The 16,878-nt window shown below is 54.7% G+C and overlaps 6 protein-coding genes across 6 annotated transcripts; 4 read left to right on the plus strand and 2 right to left on the minus strand.

Annotated features, from left to right (window-relative positions):
- Window positions 1-3,259: 3,259 nt before the first annotated feature.
- B0T26DRAFT_681395 (uncharacterized protein) lies at window positions 3,260-6,303 on the plus strand (the record flags this gene model as incomplete). The annotated part of the gene is made up of 2 exons (XM_060440635.1): window positions 3,260-3,455; window positions 3,545-6,303. The coding sequence occupies 2 exons, from the start codon at window positions 3,260-3,262 to the stop codon at window positions 6,301-6,303; spliced, it is 2,955 nt and encodes a 984-aa protein (XP_060290616.1).
- Window positions 6,304-7,147: 844 nt separating this feature from the next.
- B0T26DRAFT_744453 (P-loop containing nucleoside triphosphate hydrolase protein) lies at window positions 7,148-8,847 on the minus strand (the record flags this gene model as incomplete). The annotated part of the gene is made up of 2 exons (XM_060444414.1): window positions 7,148-8,754; window positions 8,823-8,847. The coding sequence occupies 2 exons, from the start codon at window positions 8,845-8,847 to the stop codon at window positions 7,148-7,150; spliced, it is 1,632 nt and encodes a 543-aa protein (XP_060290617.1).
- A 560-nt stretch (window positions 8,848-9,407) lies between these two features.
- B0T26DRAFT_744454 (uncharacterized protein) lies at window positions 9,408-10,958 on the plus strand (the record flags this gene model as incomplete). The annotated part of the gene is made up of 4 exons (XM_060444415.1): window positions 9,408-9,437; window positions 9,720-10,020; window positions 10,067-10,189; window positions 10,225-10,958. The coding sequence occupies 4 exons, from the start codon at window positions 9,408-9,410 to the stop codon at window positions 10,956-10,958; spliced, it is 1,188 nt and encodes a 395-aa protein (XP_060290618.1).
- Window positions 10,959-11,592: 634 nt separating this feature from the next.
- On the plus strand, window positions 11,593-12,728 carry B0T26DRAFT_658437 (haloacid dehalogenase-like hydrolase; the record flags this gene model as incomplete). The annotated part of the gene is made up of 4 exons (XM_060438868.1): window positions 11,593-11,729; window positions 11,818-11,859; window positions 12,025-12,092; window positions 12,217-12,728. The coding sequence occupies 4 exons, from the start codon at window positions 11,593-11,595 to the stop codon at window positions 12,726-12,728; spliced, it is 759 nt and encodes a 252-aa protein (XP_060290619.1).
- A 2,455-nt stretch (window positions 12,729-15,183) lies between these two features.
- B0T26DRAFT_511345 (uncharacterized protein) lies at window positions 15,184-16,102 on the minus strand. The gene has a single exon (XM_060435427.1). It carries the CDS (start codon window positions 16,002-16,004, stop codon window positions 15,504-15,506), a length of 501 nt encoding a protein of 166 aa, XP_060290620.1. The 5' UTR covers window positions 16,005-16,102; the 3' UTR covers window positions 15,184-15,503.
- A 305-nt stretch (window positions 16,103-16,407) lies between these two features.
- Window positions 16,408-16,877, plus strand: B0T26DRAFT_511365 (uncharacterized protein). The gene has a single exon (XM_060435428.1). It carries the CDS (start codon window positions 16,488-16,490, stop codon window positions 16,827-16,829), a length of 342 nt encoding a protein of 113 aa, XP_060290621.1. The 5' UTR covers window positions 16,408-16,487; the 3' UTR covers window positions 16,830-16,877.
- Window position 16,878: the final 1 nt, after the last annotated feature.

Genomic DNA, 16,878 nt, shown 5'->3' on the forward strand with positions numbered 1-16,878 from the left:
GCCGTTAGTGGAGCTGCCTTTCTTCCGCAGCGTTTGCCTAAGTACGTAACCGAGTATATGCACATACTGAACATATAGGAGGTCAGTACCTTGGGGACGGGGAGCTGTGCCACCGTTGATCCCAACTGCATGGCTATGCAATATCAATGGGAACAGAGTTGGCGTTTTTGGTGCCAATTTTTCTTGTTCCTCAACAGCCCAGCACCTGCATACAGTATGTATCCGTACATACGCCAAATCAGAGAGGATGGGCTGCCATCTGGGCCGGATTATCGAGCAAACCACACAATCACCTCAAATCGGAAATGGCCCTCCTCGGAGGTTCCCACGGCGGCCTTCTCGTAGGGCCACCCCAGGCACCCTCCCGCTTGGCCGACGGGCGGCAACAGGAACTGGTGCCCTGTCAGTCAAACTGCCAGCTGCTCCATTTTCTCCACGGTCGGCCTGGCGGTTGCACCCATTAACGACGGCTACACTAGAGATGCACTCTCATTTTTGTTGCTTTTGCAGCGGTCGTTGCAGCAGCACTTGCGCGGGAGGCCCCTTCCCGCTCGTGCATCTGTGACCTGGGCTGTGTGTCCTTGTCAGTTGTCCATAACTGCCCGTCCCAGTTCCTTGTTGCGAAGAGTGGAAGCCTTTCTGCCCCACCTCGACTGGCACTGGCACCCGCCCGCTGGCCACCCGCTGGCCACCCGCCAGCCACACACACCCACCACACCTTACCTTTGCTCTCCACACAGCCATATGCGGGCCTGGGGCCTCATGTAAGTCATCCGTTGCTTGACACCACCTCAACTCGAGCCATCTCCGCGGCCCACACACAATTCAACTGGAGACTGGTATCTTCTGGCAGTTGGTGCTAGTCGGTGCTAGTCCGGTGCTAGCATATCTTTGCTGCCCAGATCCGTGGATCCCCTCACAACCCTCCCTCCCTCGCATGTTTCCGAACCATCCGCATCCATCCTGCGTGTGCGCGCAGCAGCAGCATGGTCATCCCACAGAGGTGTGGAAACGAAAAGGCGCCCCCATCTGGCTAATCCATGGGGCAGCGCAGGTCCGAAATGGTCTGGCTTCACTCAATGCTGCTATCTTTTTGCCAACCGCGACAGGACAGCAAAGGACGCGAAGTCGGCTCGCCCGTGTTAAGGCGCACGGCAAACATCTTTACAGGCGGGCGCGACTTGCCCCCTCGGCATTTTACCCTGATTTAGAGTGCGGGCGCGACACTGCTCCTAGGCTCCCGGGCCAAAGCCGTGGCCTTGCGTCGTGTTCTCGTCATCCAGGGCTTCATGGAACCCATATGCAGCATGTCGATAGGAGCTCATGGTCAGCCGCGTCTCATGTCTTGCCTGCATTGCATATCGCCTGTCGAGGTACACGACATGCTCCGCACACTGGTTCGGTCTCGGGCTTGCATCTGAATCAGAAGCGTGAACACGCGCAAGCGGCAATGAATTTGTCCGTGGCTTCCCGCCTTCGCGCTGATAGCTACAGAGGTAGGTAGGGTCCTTCTAGTTTGGGGGCGGCAGCGCCGTTGTGCCCTCTGCCAACATAGCACTAGGTCTAGAATGCGCATACGAAAGCATTGTATTGATAAAAAAGTCTGCTAACGCTGCACATGTATGTATGTTTGTAAAGTTTAAACTAGGTTCTTTGTTGGCACTTGCTCATAGGTTCGTTCCACATGTCTTGGTTCGTTCACTGAGCAGTAATAGCTTATTATGAGTCCAGTAGATAATAATCAGACCTTTTTTACCTCTTGGCTAATCCTACTAATATCCAATCGCTGCTTATCTGGATGGCCAAGTTCGCCATGCAGAGAGAATCTTTGATATTCCGTGACTGACAGGGCCGTGTTCGTCAAGGACGTCGAGAACTACCAAACTGTCGGCTTTCTCGACGTTGAAACCATCCCCACCTTGGTCCGGGCGATAAGTAGAGGTTTAGAGATTCTGATAAACCCCAGATTGGTTTCGGCAACTTATCTTATCTGCTATTTTTGTCCGGGCCGGGCATCTTGGTCATGTCGAAAGTTTTCTCATTAAAAGAAGCTCTAAGCTTTGGCCACCTACGTATGTTCATCCCACACCAAAAACATGGAACCACGGCGCCCAATTACCCCCGCTCATGCCCCTCCCAGATCCGAGATTCACTGCGCAGAAGCGAGCAAGGGTTCTTCAATCTGGCAAAAACGCCGGCTGAATATGCTGCAGATCATATGATACAGGCCAGCGTATTAATTCGCAATTAGCAAAATGATGCCTTGCTGGCCGCCCGCATAGAACAAGCTACAGCAACTACAACTATAAACTCTCGACAGTCGAAATCCCAGATTGTCGGGGGTGGGGGTGGGGGTAAATTATGTGATCTTTACCTGGCTACGGATAACCGTGCAGCAATACCTGCGTTCTGTCCGCAGGTCGTAATAATGCGCTTGATGCGTGCGTGTCTGCGTTTGTCGCCAAGTTACGGAGATCCCATCGGAGTTTGATTCCATTGCCCCTTCGTAAAGTCGCCGGCTTCTGATGATGATGATGGCCCGCTGGCTGTCCTGCGACTTATCTGACTGAAAATAGGAAAACCCCATTGCGGATGTAATCATACCCAAAGCCGTTGTTTGACTGAGTCGGCGGGCAGGGCTAATCTATTAACTGATCATTACTCCGTACCTAAGTACGGAGTAGCCAAGTTGCGATGCGATCCACCGCTAAGTCCTATGAGTGGTGATACCCAACCCAAAACAGAAATGCCATCGAGGTGATTCCTATGAATGTCCAGTTACCTACCTATACTGTACACTGTAGATTAACCGTCTTGTGGGGACCCGTTCTTTGCCCTCACCTGGTGGCCGGAATACCTCACACCATCTCGCGTGGGCGGCTTGATCTGAGGAGGGGGCCCTCAGTCCTCTAGGGGTACGTATTCCGTCCGCAGCGTGTTCGGATTTGTAGGGTTATCCGCTGTGGCGCCAATAGGCTTTGAGCTTAGCGCTTTCGGATGTCCTATTGGCTGAGTAAGCGCACCGCGCTTGATAGCAGCGATTGCAGTTCCATTTGCGACTTCCCAAAAGCAAAGTACGACAAAAATTCTAGTAGAAAATTAGAATTTAAAACAAAGCATTTTGAGCAAGTCGCTAGCGCACAACTTCTACTTCTATCCAAATAGTAGACGCTAGAGCAGTCCTATCAGCCGCTCGTAGTCGCCGCCCGGTAACAGCCGCTAGCATAGCACCGCAGAGCACCGCACCGCAGAAGCCGACATGGCAAGCCTCAAGCGGTCTTTCGACCGGGGCCCCTTTGCTGCCAATATCTCGAGCAAAGTCTACGTACGGTCAACCAAGAGCGGCAAGGTCCAGAAGATTGTGCGCGAGGTGTATCTGCGCCAAGATATACCGTGCTCGTCAAGGCTTTGCCATGTCTGCCTCAATACAGTGCCAAAGGATGCCGCTGGCCAAGGTATGTGTACTTTCCCCTGCAACACCACATCGCCTACCACGGCCGCAATCCCACTGACGCTTGCCTACTACTGTCTGCGCGCCATGTAGCCATTCCTTTTGTGCTCTCCGATGCTCCAGCCGGCACAAGTGTCTTTCCCCAAGGGCACTACCTCGTGCCAGATACCAATGCGCTTCTAAGCGCCATGGATCTCTTTGAGCAGAGTTCGGCCTTTTACGACGTCATTATCCTGCAGATCGTTCTGGAGGAGCTGCGAAACCGCTCGTTACCTCTATACAACCGCCTTATTGGCCTGACCAAGAGCGAGGACAAGCGCTTCTATGTCTTCTTCAACGAGTTCCGCCTCGAGACTCATGTCGCCCGCCTCGACGGCGAGTCGGTCAACGACCGCAACGACCGCGCCGTGCGCAAGGCTGTCGCATGGTATGCTCAGCACCTAGCCCGGACAAAGGCCAGGAAGGTTCCCGCCGTGGTCATGCTGAGCAACGACCGCGACAACCTGCGCAAGGCAAGGGACGAGGGCCTTCACGCCTGCTCCCTGACCGAGTATGTCAAGCAGCTCAAGGATGGCGACCGCCTCCTAGATCTGATCCCCGAGACAGAGGATCGCGACACTGCCAAGGGTAAGCGCCCTGGCGAGCAGAACCTCTATCCCGAGTACTTCACCATGTCCAAGATGATGACGGGGATCAAGAGTGGCCTGCTTCACCAGGGCATCTTCAACGTGTCCCCGTACAACTACCTTGAGGGCTCCATTCGAGTCCCTGCCTTTCCCAAGGCCTTGCTAGTCCTCGGCAGGGAGAACATCAACCGTGCTGTTGACGGAGACCTGGTCGTTGTAGAGGTGCTGCCCAAGGACCAGTGGAAAGAACCCTCCTCCCAGGTGATCGAGGAAGAGGCAGTCACTAAGAACGAAAACCCAGATGCCGAAGGAAACGAAGACTTTGTGTCTGAGAAGGAGCGCAAAGCCCTCCAAGAGGATGTGAAGCGCACGCAGAGCAAGACCACCGAAGGTCACGCTCAGCCTACCGCAAAGGTCGTCGGCGTGGTTAAACGTAATTGGCGCCAGTACGTGGGTCATATCGACCAGTCTTCTGTCAGTCAGTCGGGCCAGCAAGGGAGGAAACAGGACAGCGTTTTCGTCATCCCTATGGACAAGAAGATCCCCAAGATCCGCCTACGCACAAGGCAGGTTGCAGAGCTGCTCGGGAAACGCATTCTTGTTACCATTGATGCCTGGGACCGTGGGTCCCGCCATCCCTCAGGCCACTTCGTCCGGTCGCTAGGCGAGCTAGAAACCAAGGCCGCCGAGACCGAAGCGCTTCTCCTAGAGTATGATGTCCAATACCGGCCATTCCCCAAGACCGTCTTGGACTGCCTTCCCAAGGAAGGGCACGACTGGAAAGTGCCAGCGAGCATAGAAGACGCTGGGTGGAAGGACCGGGAAGATCTCCGAGACCTCCTCATCTGCAGTATCGATCCCATCGGCTGCCAGGACATCGACGACGCACTGCATTCGCGGCCGCTTCCAAACGGCAACATTGAGGTCGGCGTCCACATAGCTGATGTGTCTCATTTTGTGAAACCCAACAACGCGATGGATAACGAGGCAAGCATCCGCGGTACGACTGTCTATCTGGTGGATAAGCGCATCGACATGTTGCCCATGCTTTTAGGAACCGACCTGTGCTCTCTTAAGCCCTACGTTGAGCGTTATGCGTTTTCGGTGCTCTGGGAAATGACTCCGGACGCCGACATCGTGGGCGCGAGATTTACAAAGTCGGTCATCAAGTCTCGCGAGGCATTCAGTTATGAGCAAGCACAGCTTAGGGTCGACGACGGATCGCAACAGGACGACCTCACCGGGAGCATCCGGATCCTGCTTGCCCTGTCCAGGAAGCTGAGACAGAAGAGAATGGACGCTGGCGCCTTGAGTCTTTCGTCGCCCGAGGTCAAGGTGCAGATGGAGTCGGAAACATCGGACCCCATCGACGTCAAGACCAAGGAACACCTCGATACCATGTCATTGGTTGAGGAGTTTATGCTTCTCGCCAACACCAGCGTTGCCGCCAAGATATATGACGCATTTCCACAGACGGCCATCTTGCGGCGGCACGCCGCCCCGCCAAAGACGAACTTTGACGAGCTGTCGAATCAACTCAAGGTCAAGAAGGGTCTCGAGCTGAGTGTCGAGTCTTCCAAGGCTCTTGCCGACAGCCTCGACGCCTGCGTCGACAACAGCGACCCGTTTTTCAACACGCTGGTTCGGATCATGGCGACCCGCTGCATGATGTCGGCCGAGTACTTTTGCTCCGGCACGCAAGCCTACCCCGAGTTCCGCCACTATGGGCTTGCCAGTGAGATCTATACCCATTTCACGTCCCCCATTCGTCGCTACGCCGATCTGGTCGCCCATCGGCAGCTCGCGGCGGCCATCGACTACGAGGCCGTTCACCCGAGCGTGCGCAGCGGCGGCCGGCTCGAGGCCGTGTGCAAGAACATCAACGTGCGCCATCGCAATGCGCAGCTAGCTGGCCGTGCCAGCATCGCTTACTATGTTGGCCAGGCCCTTCGTGGCAAGGCCACTGAGGAGGACGGTTTTGTCATGAAGATTTTCAGCAACGGCTTCGTGGTGCTGGTGCCACGCTTCGGCATCGAGAGCCTCATCCGCCTCCGGGACTTGGCCGATACGGAACCCCAAGCCACGTACGACGCCGAGTCGTACACGCTTAAGACGACGGGCAGTAGAGAGGTGACTGTCGAATTATTCCAAAAGGTGCGTGTCAGAGTCACAGACCAGAAAGACGAGACAACAGGGAAGAGAGGTGTCAAGATGGAGCTCGTGTAAATAGACAAATGTGTGCGGTGGAGCTAGTCGCCTCCATGTCATGATTTCCACGGTAGCCTTGGGCGAGGGCATCATCTCTCGCAGTGACTAAGGAGATGGGCCTTGAATACATGCTCGGCATGCTGAGTATGATGAGTAAATGCATGGGGGCGGGAAAGCCTGCCGCCTCGCGAGAAAACAATAAGATCCATTGGGCAGTATTTGATCGGATATGCTCTTCGTGCCCACCCATCTTTCTCTGTTCTTGTAGCTCCCTCTACCACCACCATTCAGCAACACACGGCCAACACATAACAACAACGAGGGCAACAGCATCTAATCTTGATCATCTCGGTCGTCTGTCTGGTATTGCGCAAAACAGCACCGTGCCTCATGCTCGCTGAAACAGCAGTTTGTAAATAACGACAACACCACATTACCGAAGACGCAGTCGCGAACTGATTCACAGCCATAACAGCAGAACGCAACATTACTTACCCATAGCTTGTTTCATTTTCTTTGTGCAATAACACAACTGCCTGGAAACCAAAGTAGTGGGTACGCAGGCAAAGACAAGACATAGCGTCAACAGACTTGTGTATTTCTATGTCCCGCCGTGCCGTTCCAATGCATTCGTATTTTCGACGCCATAACGCCCTCTTCCCAATGGAAAAAAAGAAAAAAAGAAACCCCCCAAGATAAAAAGTAAAGATGTGGTGGCTAGGTAGGTAGTCACAATGATCACAACGGACCAGACATGCCATGCGTACCATGATAACAGTCGGATCCGCATTCATATTCCACCCAAGGAAACACCAAGACACTGAAGAGACAAGGGCGGGCCCAGGTATCTAATTTATCCCTCTCAAGCCATCTCGACATCCTTTGTTTCGTCATCGCCACCGGCATCGCCCCAGAGACCATCGAGCTTGAACTCCTTGGCCCACTCCGTAACAATCTCCTTTTGGTCGGGGATCGCATCATCTTCAGCCAAGTTGTTTGCAGATGTCGCGTCAGGGACAGTATTCCAGCCCTGGATGCGCCCGTCTCTCCAGTCGGTCACGACAGTCATGGCGGCAGCAAAGGTGTTGGGCACACCGCCGCGGCCGAGGCGACCGCGCTTGCGCGCTACCTGGACCAAGAAGTCCATGGTGGAGTCGCCGCTCTCAGAGTTCAGCTTCAGCGCCGGGAGGTCGTAGACCTTCATCATCTTCTCCATCAAGACGGAGTTCGCCGACAGCCGCTTCAGCAGCAAGCTAACGGCTGGGATGGGGTCGTCAATCTGCTTAGGCGGCACGGCGTTCAGGAGCACGAGGTGGGCGTGCGCCTCTGTGGCGTTCTTTGGCACGAACCCCGGCATGGCTGAGGCCGACGACGGGAAGACAATGCCTGGGGAGTCGAGCAACGTCAGCTTGCTGTCGATCTTGACGGCGCGAATCGAGGTCGTGACACCAGCCTCAGCCCCGGCGGGGCAGGCGTTGTGCTGGCTGCGGCTGCCGCTGAGGCGCGACATGAGAGCGTTGATAACGCTCGACTTGCCGACGTTGGGGTAGCCGATGACGCCGACCGAGATGGCGCGCTTGAGATTCCTGGACGCGGCAAACGATTTGAGCGAGCGGAACAGAGTTGCGCTCGTGCTCTGGACTGTGATGTCGCGGTGGTTGAAGGTGTGGGCGTTGGGAGCAGGATTGGACGCCCGCAACGGCAGGGTAGGGAAGTAGCGGCGGAGGTGGTTGAGCCAGTCCCGCAGCACCGGGGGGGGGATCAAGTCAACCTTGTTGAGCACGAGGATGAGCCGCTTGCCTCCGCCGGTAGCCGCCATGACGGAACGCTCGACGTCGCGCGAGCGTGTGCCTTCGGGGTCCCGAGCATCGAGAACGTAGAGGATCACATCAGCTTGCTCCACCACCTGCTTGAAGACCTTGTCGTAGGCCTTGCGGGACGAGGCGCCGCCCTGCACCTCGGAGGCGCCGTACATGGTCTCGTCGTCCGAGTCATCCGAGTCGTCGTCCTCCATCTCGTCGCCGCTCTGCAACTCGCGCTCGTACTGCTCGGCGGCTTTCCTAGCGCTGGCGACGAGTGCGGCGAGGGGGTTTGACTCGTCGACGTCGCTCCCGTCGTCGCCGTCCATTACGTCGTTGTCGTCATCGTCGCCAGAGACGTCTAGGTCGTCCATGACATCGGGCTCAGCGGTGTCGTCGGCGCCGTCAGCGGCTGACCCCTGAGCGGTTGTTCCTCTTGCGATGGTGCGGCGCTTGAGCTGCTCCTCTTTCCTCCGTATGCGGTCCTCCTCGATCTGTTGCAGCAACTTCTCCTTGTAGGGGAATAGGTTCGGAATGCCGGGGTCCTTCTTAAGCTTGCTCTTCCATTCGGGGCTCTTCTTGGCCGCCTTTTTGATCTTGCGCTGTTTCGCGGCCGACGCCTTCTCGATCTTGTGCCTCAGGCGGGTCGGCGTCCGCTTCGACTTTGGCTCTGGATTTTTGATGGCGAGTAAGCAAGAGGTCTTAGGGAAATTTGGCCGAGGAGAGGGGGATACATACTTCCGGGCTTGTTGATTCCACCCATTTTCGATGAGTTCTTGGGTATGGACTCGGTTAATTGAAGTGGCTGCTGCTATGGTTTTCCTTCTGGGCTTCGTCTCTGCGCACCACACGTCCTGAAAAATTATGGTGGAAACAAAATTTGTGCCAGGCATCACCGCTCCGATAGGGTCCTTTATCAGCCCCGCCTCCTGTCCGCTCCTCACTTCACGGTCAGCCCCTCGGTCTAAACGCTTGTGACTGAACTACCATAGGATTCATCATGCTTCAAGATCACAGTTGTATTGTCCCTGTCTGTTAAGGTGATCGAGAGAGGCATCAATGGCGCTCAGTTTATACTTGGTTCAAAGATAGATATAAGCCATTTTGTGATCGTTCTATCCGTAACTAAAGATAATTCCTGGGTCAAAGTCTTAGGATGCTTGGTCTCCCTCCTGGTTCTCCCGATACAGCTGAATAGTGTGCTCATGCGACTATTCGAGAATATTTTCTAATCTTCACAATGTTTTCTATTTTTTTGGGAAAACGCAGAACCACGAAATAAACTTTACGCAAGAAATGTGGTGGGGTTTATACGATTTCGAGATGCCGCAAATCTGGAAGAAAGAGGAAAGTGTAATTAACCTCGTCCCCACCATATCAGGCCATTTCCAAAGTTTGCGCAACTCCTAGTAGAAGGCATGATTCACAGCAGAAGGCACGATTCACAAACGTCAGCCGACACGGATTCTCAGCTCTAGAGCCTTTTTCTTTTAGCTCTGTGGAGTCGAGTGCGGCACACTCCAAGTTCCTTCTTTTTGTGCTGCCGTGGGCCAGGAATTCTTTACCTTTACCTCGCATCCCCGCCAGAAAGCCACCTCGGAATCAGCGAAGATGGACACAACAGACCCGCCCTAGGCCCGGCCCCGGCCCCCTGATCCGGCTGTCGGATTGCCCTCTGAAGAACATATCCGCTTTCGCCATCCCGGTTATGACTCTCTCGACCTGCTCCTAACTCTCCCTCGCGTCGATAGTACAAGATCGATTTCTACCTACGGCGTACATCATAGAACAGCCCTGCTAGCATGCCAGATTATCGCTGGGAATGCCTTCGCCAACAGCTATTTCTCTCTCGATAAGGCGGGTCAACAGCAAGTCCAGGTATCACTTGATGGTATCTTGACAGACACGGATTACTACTTCATCGTAGAAGGCTCCGGTAAAAACTCCCTCCTCCCTTTAAGCGGCATTCGCTAACCTTTTAGTGCTTTATCCTATCGTCCCCAGTTTCCAAGATTGGGAGTTCCCCCACAACCGCATCCCCGATTGGTGGCCTTCTATCAACGCCAGCTCTGTCACTACTACGAACTGCGGTATTACCAACGCTAGTTATGCTATCGAAAAGCCCATCTTATATCAAAAGAGGAACATTGTTGGTATCAGGATAATCAAATGCACATGTTTGGGGGGGGTGATATCAACAACCAAGGCAACCTCCTTCCTCTTAGGAAGGATATACACCACTCGTTTAACGCTCGGTGGTTTGTTATTGTTCCAAGGATTGTTACTATCGATTCTTCCCTTCAGCCCTCCCTTCAATACGTCACGCATATCATTTCAGATTTTGCAGCGGAACTATGGGCTAGTTCACATATTACCCTCGTCGGGTCCCTCAAGAATCAGTCTCGCGCTTACCTCTTTGCCCGTTTCGCTTGGGCTATGATTTTCCGGACCAAGCTCTTCGTCATCGCAGGCCAACGTCGTCACGTCATCCGAGTCTCTAGAGATACAGATGGCAAGGTAGAGTACAAGACAATGTCTCGTACTGGGGAAGAGCCTCAGAATGCATATGGCGGTAGACGATCAAAAACGGCAACCCCGCGAAGTCAGAAGAAGAGGAAGTCCGGACAAATCAGTCCAAAAAACGAAGACAGCTTTACAGAGTCATCTAGGGACAGCGATACTGATATGGACGACATGGACTGGAGAGGATGGGGAAGAAACAGAAGACAGGAGTCGTCAGAGGAGACTGCCCCTGATATCATGGAGGAAACCGCCCCTAACACCAAGGTACACCTGGAACCAGCTGTCGAGATGGAGCTCAGGACAGCTTTGCGCCAGGTCATACCGCAGCAGGGTGTAGCCTCGGAAGACTAGGCGGGGATAATACAAAGGTGCTGCGACTGAAGTAGATCATTACAGCAGGATCGCGATAATATAGTAATAACGTCTGTGTTAATCCTGTGCTAATCCCTGTGATTACTGGATGCTGCAGAAATTCAGGGTATCTAAAAGCAGCAGCCCAAACCGCGGCACATGTTTTCTCCCTGGAGCAAGTCAAAGAAAAGGTTGAGGTGAGCAAGGAACGCACGCCCCAGATGCCGGCCCAGAGATTGGTCTCGTCTTGGCCACACCCGAAATGCAACTCGAAAAGCCAGCGGCTCCCCGTTTCCATGTCTCCAAGTTCCAAGTAGGAGGCGGAGCTGCCTAATTAGTCGGGGCTTAAAACCAGGCCGCTGACAGAGGTTCCGACGCCGCTCCGATTAAGCTAAGTATAATGGTACAATAAATTCCTCATTCCCTACTAAGCATTTAAACGTTGGCATTTCGTCTTGACTTCGTTGCAAACCTTTTGGGGACACAATCACCTTAACCCTCTCAAATCTGTTGTGCTTTGTCCTTGCAAGACAGTCTTGACTAAAAACCCCCCTAAAAGCACGCGCACCCCGCCTTTGGGCCTCGAAAATCCGCCGTAAGGAACGAACCAGATCAGCCAGTCCAACCAACCGCCATGGGGAGCATAGTAGAGTCTCCGGCCGCGGCAACGTTCGACGCCCCGCCCGAGTCGGTCAGCTTTGACGGTTTCCTGTTCGACATGGACGGCACTATCATCGACTCAACTGCTGCCGTTGTCAAGCACTGGGAAACGTAAGGCCAGTTCCTGGGCCGACCTCCAAATGGCTGAGCATTCTTGAAACCCCCTTTACTGACGTCACCCCGCCGATCAACAAAACAGTGTAGGCCAGGAAATAGGGGTATCACCCGAGGTCATTCTGCAGTAAGTTGTTGGTGTTGTTCACCCGTCTCCCCCTCTCGTGAGGTACCGAGAGAGGGATAGGAGGGGAGACATTGATATGAATCGGGTGGATATAGAGATGCCAAGAAAAGAAATGGAAAACATATAAGGAGGGACGTTATTGACTTCAATAACCTCCGCCACCAGGACATCGCACGGGCGAAGAAGCATCGACATACTCCGGATCCTCGCTCCCGAAAAGGCAAACTGGGAATGTGAGCCTCTTTTTCATTCAATCCACAGTGGCACTAGCCACTCATTCCACCAACACCTCCTGCTCTCTCTCTCTCTCTCTCTGCACGCACTGACGCACAACGCTGCTGGGCCATGACTTTGCAGACGTGAAGCACATGGAAGGTCTCCTGCCCAAGTTCCACGGGGCCGACGCCGTCGAGATTCCGGGGGCCCGCGACCTCCTGCAGGGGCTGATCGCGCGCGACGCGCCGTGGGCCATCGTGACGTCGGGCACCGTGCCGCTCGTCACGGGCTGGCTCGGCGTGCTGAAGCTGCCCGCCCCGGAGCACCTCGTCACGGCCGAGTCCGTCACTGACGGGAAGCCCGACCCGGCCTGCTACCTGCTCGGCCGCGAGCGGCTCGGGCTCGCCGGCCCCGACAAGCAGGTGCTTGTGCTCGAGGACAGCCCCGCCGGCATCCGCGCCGGGAAAGACGCCGGCTGCAAGGTCCTGGCTGTTGTGACGAGCCATACGGCTAACGAGGTCCTAAGCGCCGGGCCCGACTGGGTCGTCAAGGATCTGGCGTCGGTGAGGTTTGTGGGCGGCACTAGCGGGGACTCCTCGAAGGTCACTCTGGAGATTAGCAACGCGTTGGTGACCAAAAACACGCGAGCTTAGCTTTTTTTCGAAATTAATTTTGCCAAGTTACGCAGTGAGATGATGGGTCGACGGTTGTGGTTGTTTGTGAGTGAACACATGCGTCGCTAATGTGAGGCCCAGCCCGGGCAGGAACACAGGCCTGCCACCTCGGGGTAGGGGAGGCTCGCCGGTTCAGTGTTTGTTGGCTGTCTCTCAATTTCACTAGCATCATGTAAAAATAATAATAAATAGATTACCATCCCGGGTTGTATTGCACAAATCGTCGCGGACCGACGCTCCCAGGGATGCCTCGCCTGCGTATAAGTGCCAATCCTGATGGCCGGACCCGACCACAGTGATGAGGCGAGAAAGACAAGCCCGCAAAAAGGAACTCGTCATCAGAGACAGAAAATGTTCTAGTTTTGCCTTGCCATCGTGACTGTGCAACGGAAAAAGTTGGTGGCGTTCATTTGTGACATGGTGTGGCCAACAAGAGTTTTGCGGGTTTACCTAGAAGAGACCTTGTCTTGCCAAGTGTGGTCAACGCCGTCGTGTGCGAGTCCCGAGATGCAAATGCGAGATTGCCTGTGCCTCCGTTCCTATCTCTCTCTTCCCCGTCTATCGCCGGGGAGGGAGGGGGGCTTCACAGGGACGAGTGCCGTGCTTCCGGCCAAGTGCCATCCATCGCTTGTATTTCCCCCATTTACGTCTGTCCGGGGGTCGTTCGCAGTTGAGATCTAGATGAGCCGGGATCGGTCCATGTATCTGCGCTCGGCGCTCTCTTAGCCAGGCTCTCAGTTCTGCACATACGGGTGGAGCATGTGTGTGGCAAGTATGAATGAATGGGCAGGCAACGCTTGAACACACGGCGACACCACACACACCTGCCCAGGGCTCAGCTGTAATGGCCTTTACCACCCATCCGTATACGGCTGAGAAGCGTAACCTTCTGGACCGGCGAAAATGCCAACACTCGTGCCATGCCGACTTTATCGGAGTCTAGACTTGACACGCAGGCTACCTGCTGTACGGCGCAGATTTTGTATTGCATCATTTCCGCATACATATCTTACTAGGTAGCAAAGCTGACTGGCTATATCGGGGTCAGGCTCCGCGCGTACGGATTGATCCGTGGAGAGAGTCTCGACTCTTGGCAGACGAGCCCCAGATAAAAGAAAAAAAAAGGCAGAGATCTGACCTGCGGTAGGTCTTTGTTTCTATGTCCAAGGTCTGACGTATAGATGTCTGCAAGCGAAGCCGTGAGGTGGCAAAGCAGCATCATAGTCCGAGGTCAACGGCCAGGGGGGGCATTATCGTTTGTCTGGGGCAAAAGAGAGGGATGTTCACGACCAGCAAGCACAGCACATGGATCTTTGCTGATCACCCGCCGTGGGGAAGCTGGGCAGGTTAGGGGGGGGGGGGGATCTTCGCTCTTCATTGACGAGAATACCACCAAGTATCTTCCTCTCCCTAGACGCAGACGCAGAGGGGGGATTCCGCGAAGGGAAGAAGAGGGAAGTGGGGGTTCAGCAGATGCAATTTCGCTCTGCCTTTCCGAGAACTGACTGACCAGTTTGACCGACATGTGAAATGACGGAACCGGTAAAATGAACAGGTTCGTAATCCACGAATTATGACCCTCTTTCGGTCGAGAGCAGATATCTCCGAAGAGTCATCCTAATGGGATAGAACGAGGTGAGACAGCTGAGAAAATAGAGATTATCTGGTCCTCGCACAACGGCCGACAAATAAAATCCCGGGGGCACACCGCAGGCACCTAATCCAACCCACTGATACGGAAAGGATGAGCAAACAACAAGCTTTCAGCTGACCATGAAGGCGACAATCTCCCCACGACGCGTCGGAAACTGGAGGCACTGATAGTCCACCGAGCCGCGACGAGGAAGCTCGGCTAGCTTTGGAAGGGGAAAATGGAAGGGAAAACGAGAAACAGACAGGGCCGGGGCGGCCACCGGCGGCGAGGTTCTGCAGGCCCCGGGTTTTCACGGCCGCCTGTCCTCCGTGAGCCGGCGGTGGACTTGATGGGGAACCAGAATGCGGATTTGTATTGTGGGGCAAGTAAGTACGAGGTGTGGTGCGGGCGACGACATGCGCCTCCTGACAGCATAAAGTGGTCGGCGACCATGCGTAACGCCAGAACACTGGTTCCTGCATCTTTGGTCCCCGGATGATAAATGACTGACTTAGCTAGCAGGGGTAGGTTCAGTGTGTGGTTGTCGGAAAACCAATGCCGTCCAAACTCGACAAGAGTAGGGTCAATAAACTCGCGGGAACCTCCTTAAAGGGTCCTTCTAAATAAGACGGGCTCCCGTAGATAATGGAACTGGAACGTGTAATTCAGAGCAGTCTTTGAGGCTCACCAGAGTGCAGACATGGGCGCCGTACCTGCAGCTCATAGCGCCTATCAGGGAAGCACTGGTGAAGAAAGACTGCCGATCCCGTGTGCCTAGTCTAATAATAAGTGGCGTTGCGCAAGAAAAGCCATGGGCCAGTCGTTGTGCCCGCCGCTTCTGCAACCCAGTGTGTGTTTGCTTTGAAGAGATTGGCAGATCTGTCTCTGCCCCTTCCTGCAGGAACCTAAAGCCGGGCTTTTCTTTCAGAGAAAAGATAAACCAGACGGCCAGTGCTTTCGATGTTGCAGTCAAGCCTCCTTCAACATACCTATCCTTCACGTGCAGTGAGGCGTGTTATTTCATGTTACATAGGACGAAATCATGGGACGAAATCACGTCTCCGAGAAGGGGGGTTTCTGGCAACAAGAAGAGATCGGACACGACACTTCACTGCCTGCAACTACGCGCAGATCCTGTCGTTCCGAGTCCAGGGAATTCCGCCAACAGACGTCGTTTGTCTCCATTGAGGCTCAAGCAACAGGACCAGGAAAACCGGGACCGCCGGACTCGTCACAAATTGAATATTAGATTGCTCACCCTCCCCTCCCCCTCCTTTCCCCCACGCCGGGATTGCCTGGCACTTCTGCCCCGAGAGGGACGGCAAGCTAGCTGGGGCTCGATTGATAGTGGCGGGCCAGGAGGTGCGGGAGGGAACGGAGCTGGCGGCGGGATGGCGGCCCCGTGAATGTCTCGACATTGAGACGTCGTGAAATTCTGGCGCTTCGTGGTGTTGTCGTTGAGGCAAACGAGCAGGCACTGCATGATGCCTGAGGCTTGGAACTGGAGGGTTCTCGCGGAACCGCACCACGCACCGACCAGAACCTAAGAGATCTGTGCAAACTTGATGCGAGGATGCAATACATGGTGCCAGGTTGCAAGGGTTGCAGGGGTTCTTTTCCATGTGGGGGACGTGGCAAAGTACCCTCAGGTACCGCTATCATTACGGGTACAAGGCACACACTGTGGAGCGGGCGAAAGACGTGCAAGGGCCCAGAGGGGGAGAACACTTTTTGGCAAGGGGTCCCCTTCCAGAAACACGTGGCCGGCTGGCCGCGCCCGAGCCAGAATATGATCCCCAATCTCCCGCCCCTTAGACGTGCTCCATCCAGGCATAAGGTCATCTTAATCGAGCAGCGCCGTTTTTGTTCTTGTTTTGCGGAGGGCGGCAAGAAAACGCTGCACCAGCTCGTATTGATGACCGTGCCGCCTGAAATACTTACGTAGTATGGGATATGGGATATCGAGTGTGCGCGCGCGCCAAGTTATGTTATAGGGCAGCTGAGAGCCAATCTTTTGTCGTCGCACTCTGGAATCCAGTTGTTGCTGCTTTTTTCCTCTTGCAATGTGAGACGCCGTCCCCCCCCTCCCCCCGACAAAATATGTTATGCCAGCCGATAAAAATCCAAGAAAATTAGACCAAAGACAAGCGATGGCTATCATTGTCCTGGAGCTCGCTCTCATCTGTGAGAGGTCGCGAGCTGGTTGCCGTATCAAGACACCACGACCAACGAGCTCGGTAGGACCCCATCACGGGCGAGGTAGCACTCGGGACTCTCAGTCCTTCAGCTCCGCACCGCGGCCCTATCTGTTCGGGTCGCTAGGGTGGAAAGAGACGCCGTACTGTACAGTTCGTCATGTTGAATCGGTTGTACCGATAACTGTCGCCATGACTTGGGATCCATGTCCAGCCCGACGCACACCGTTGCTGTTTGATCTGAGTCGGTAGAAGCTCCTTTGAGTATTGTTTGTACCCGCGCTCGCGCCCGCTACGTATT

This window comes from Lasiosphaeria miniovina (assembly GCF_030549165.1).
Source record: "Lasiosphaeria miniovina strain SMH2392-1A chromosome Unknown B0T26scaffold_8, whole genome shotgun sequence".
In the NCBI taxonomy this organism is placed as follows: domain Eukaryota; kingdom Fungi; phylum Ascomycota; class Sordariomycetes; order Sordariales; family Lasiosphaeriaceae; genus Lasiosphaeria; species Lasiosphaeria miniovina.

Excerpts from the sequence above, each read along its gene's own strand:
- B0T26DRAFT_511345 (XM_060435427.1), bottom strand. The coding sequence starts at position 16,004 with ATGGAAAAGAACCCCTGCAACCCTTGCAACCTGGCACCATGTATTGCA.
- B0T26DRAFT_511365 (XM_060435428.1), top strand. The coding sequence starts at position 16,488 with ATGCCAGCCGATAAAAATCCAAGAAAATTAGACCAAAGACAAGCGATG.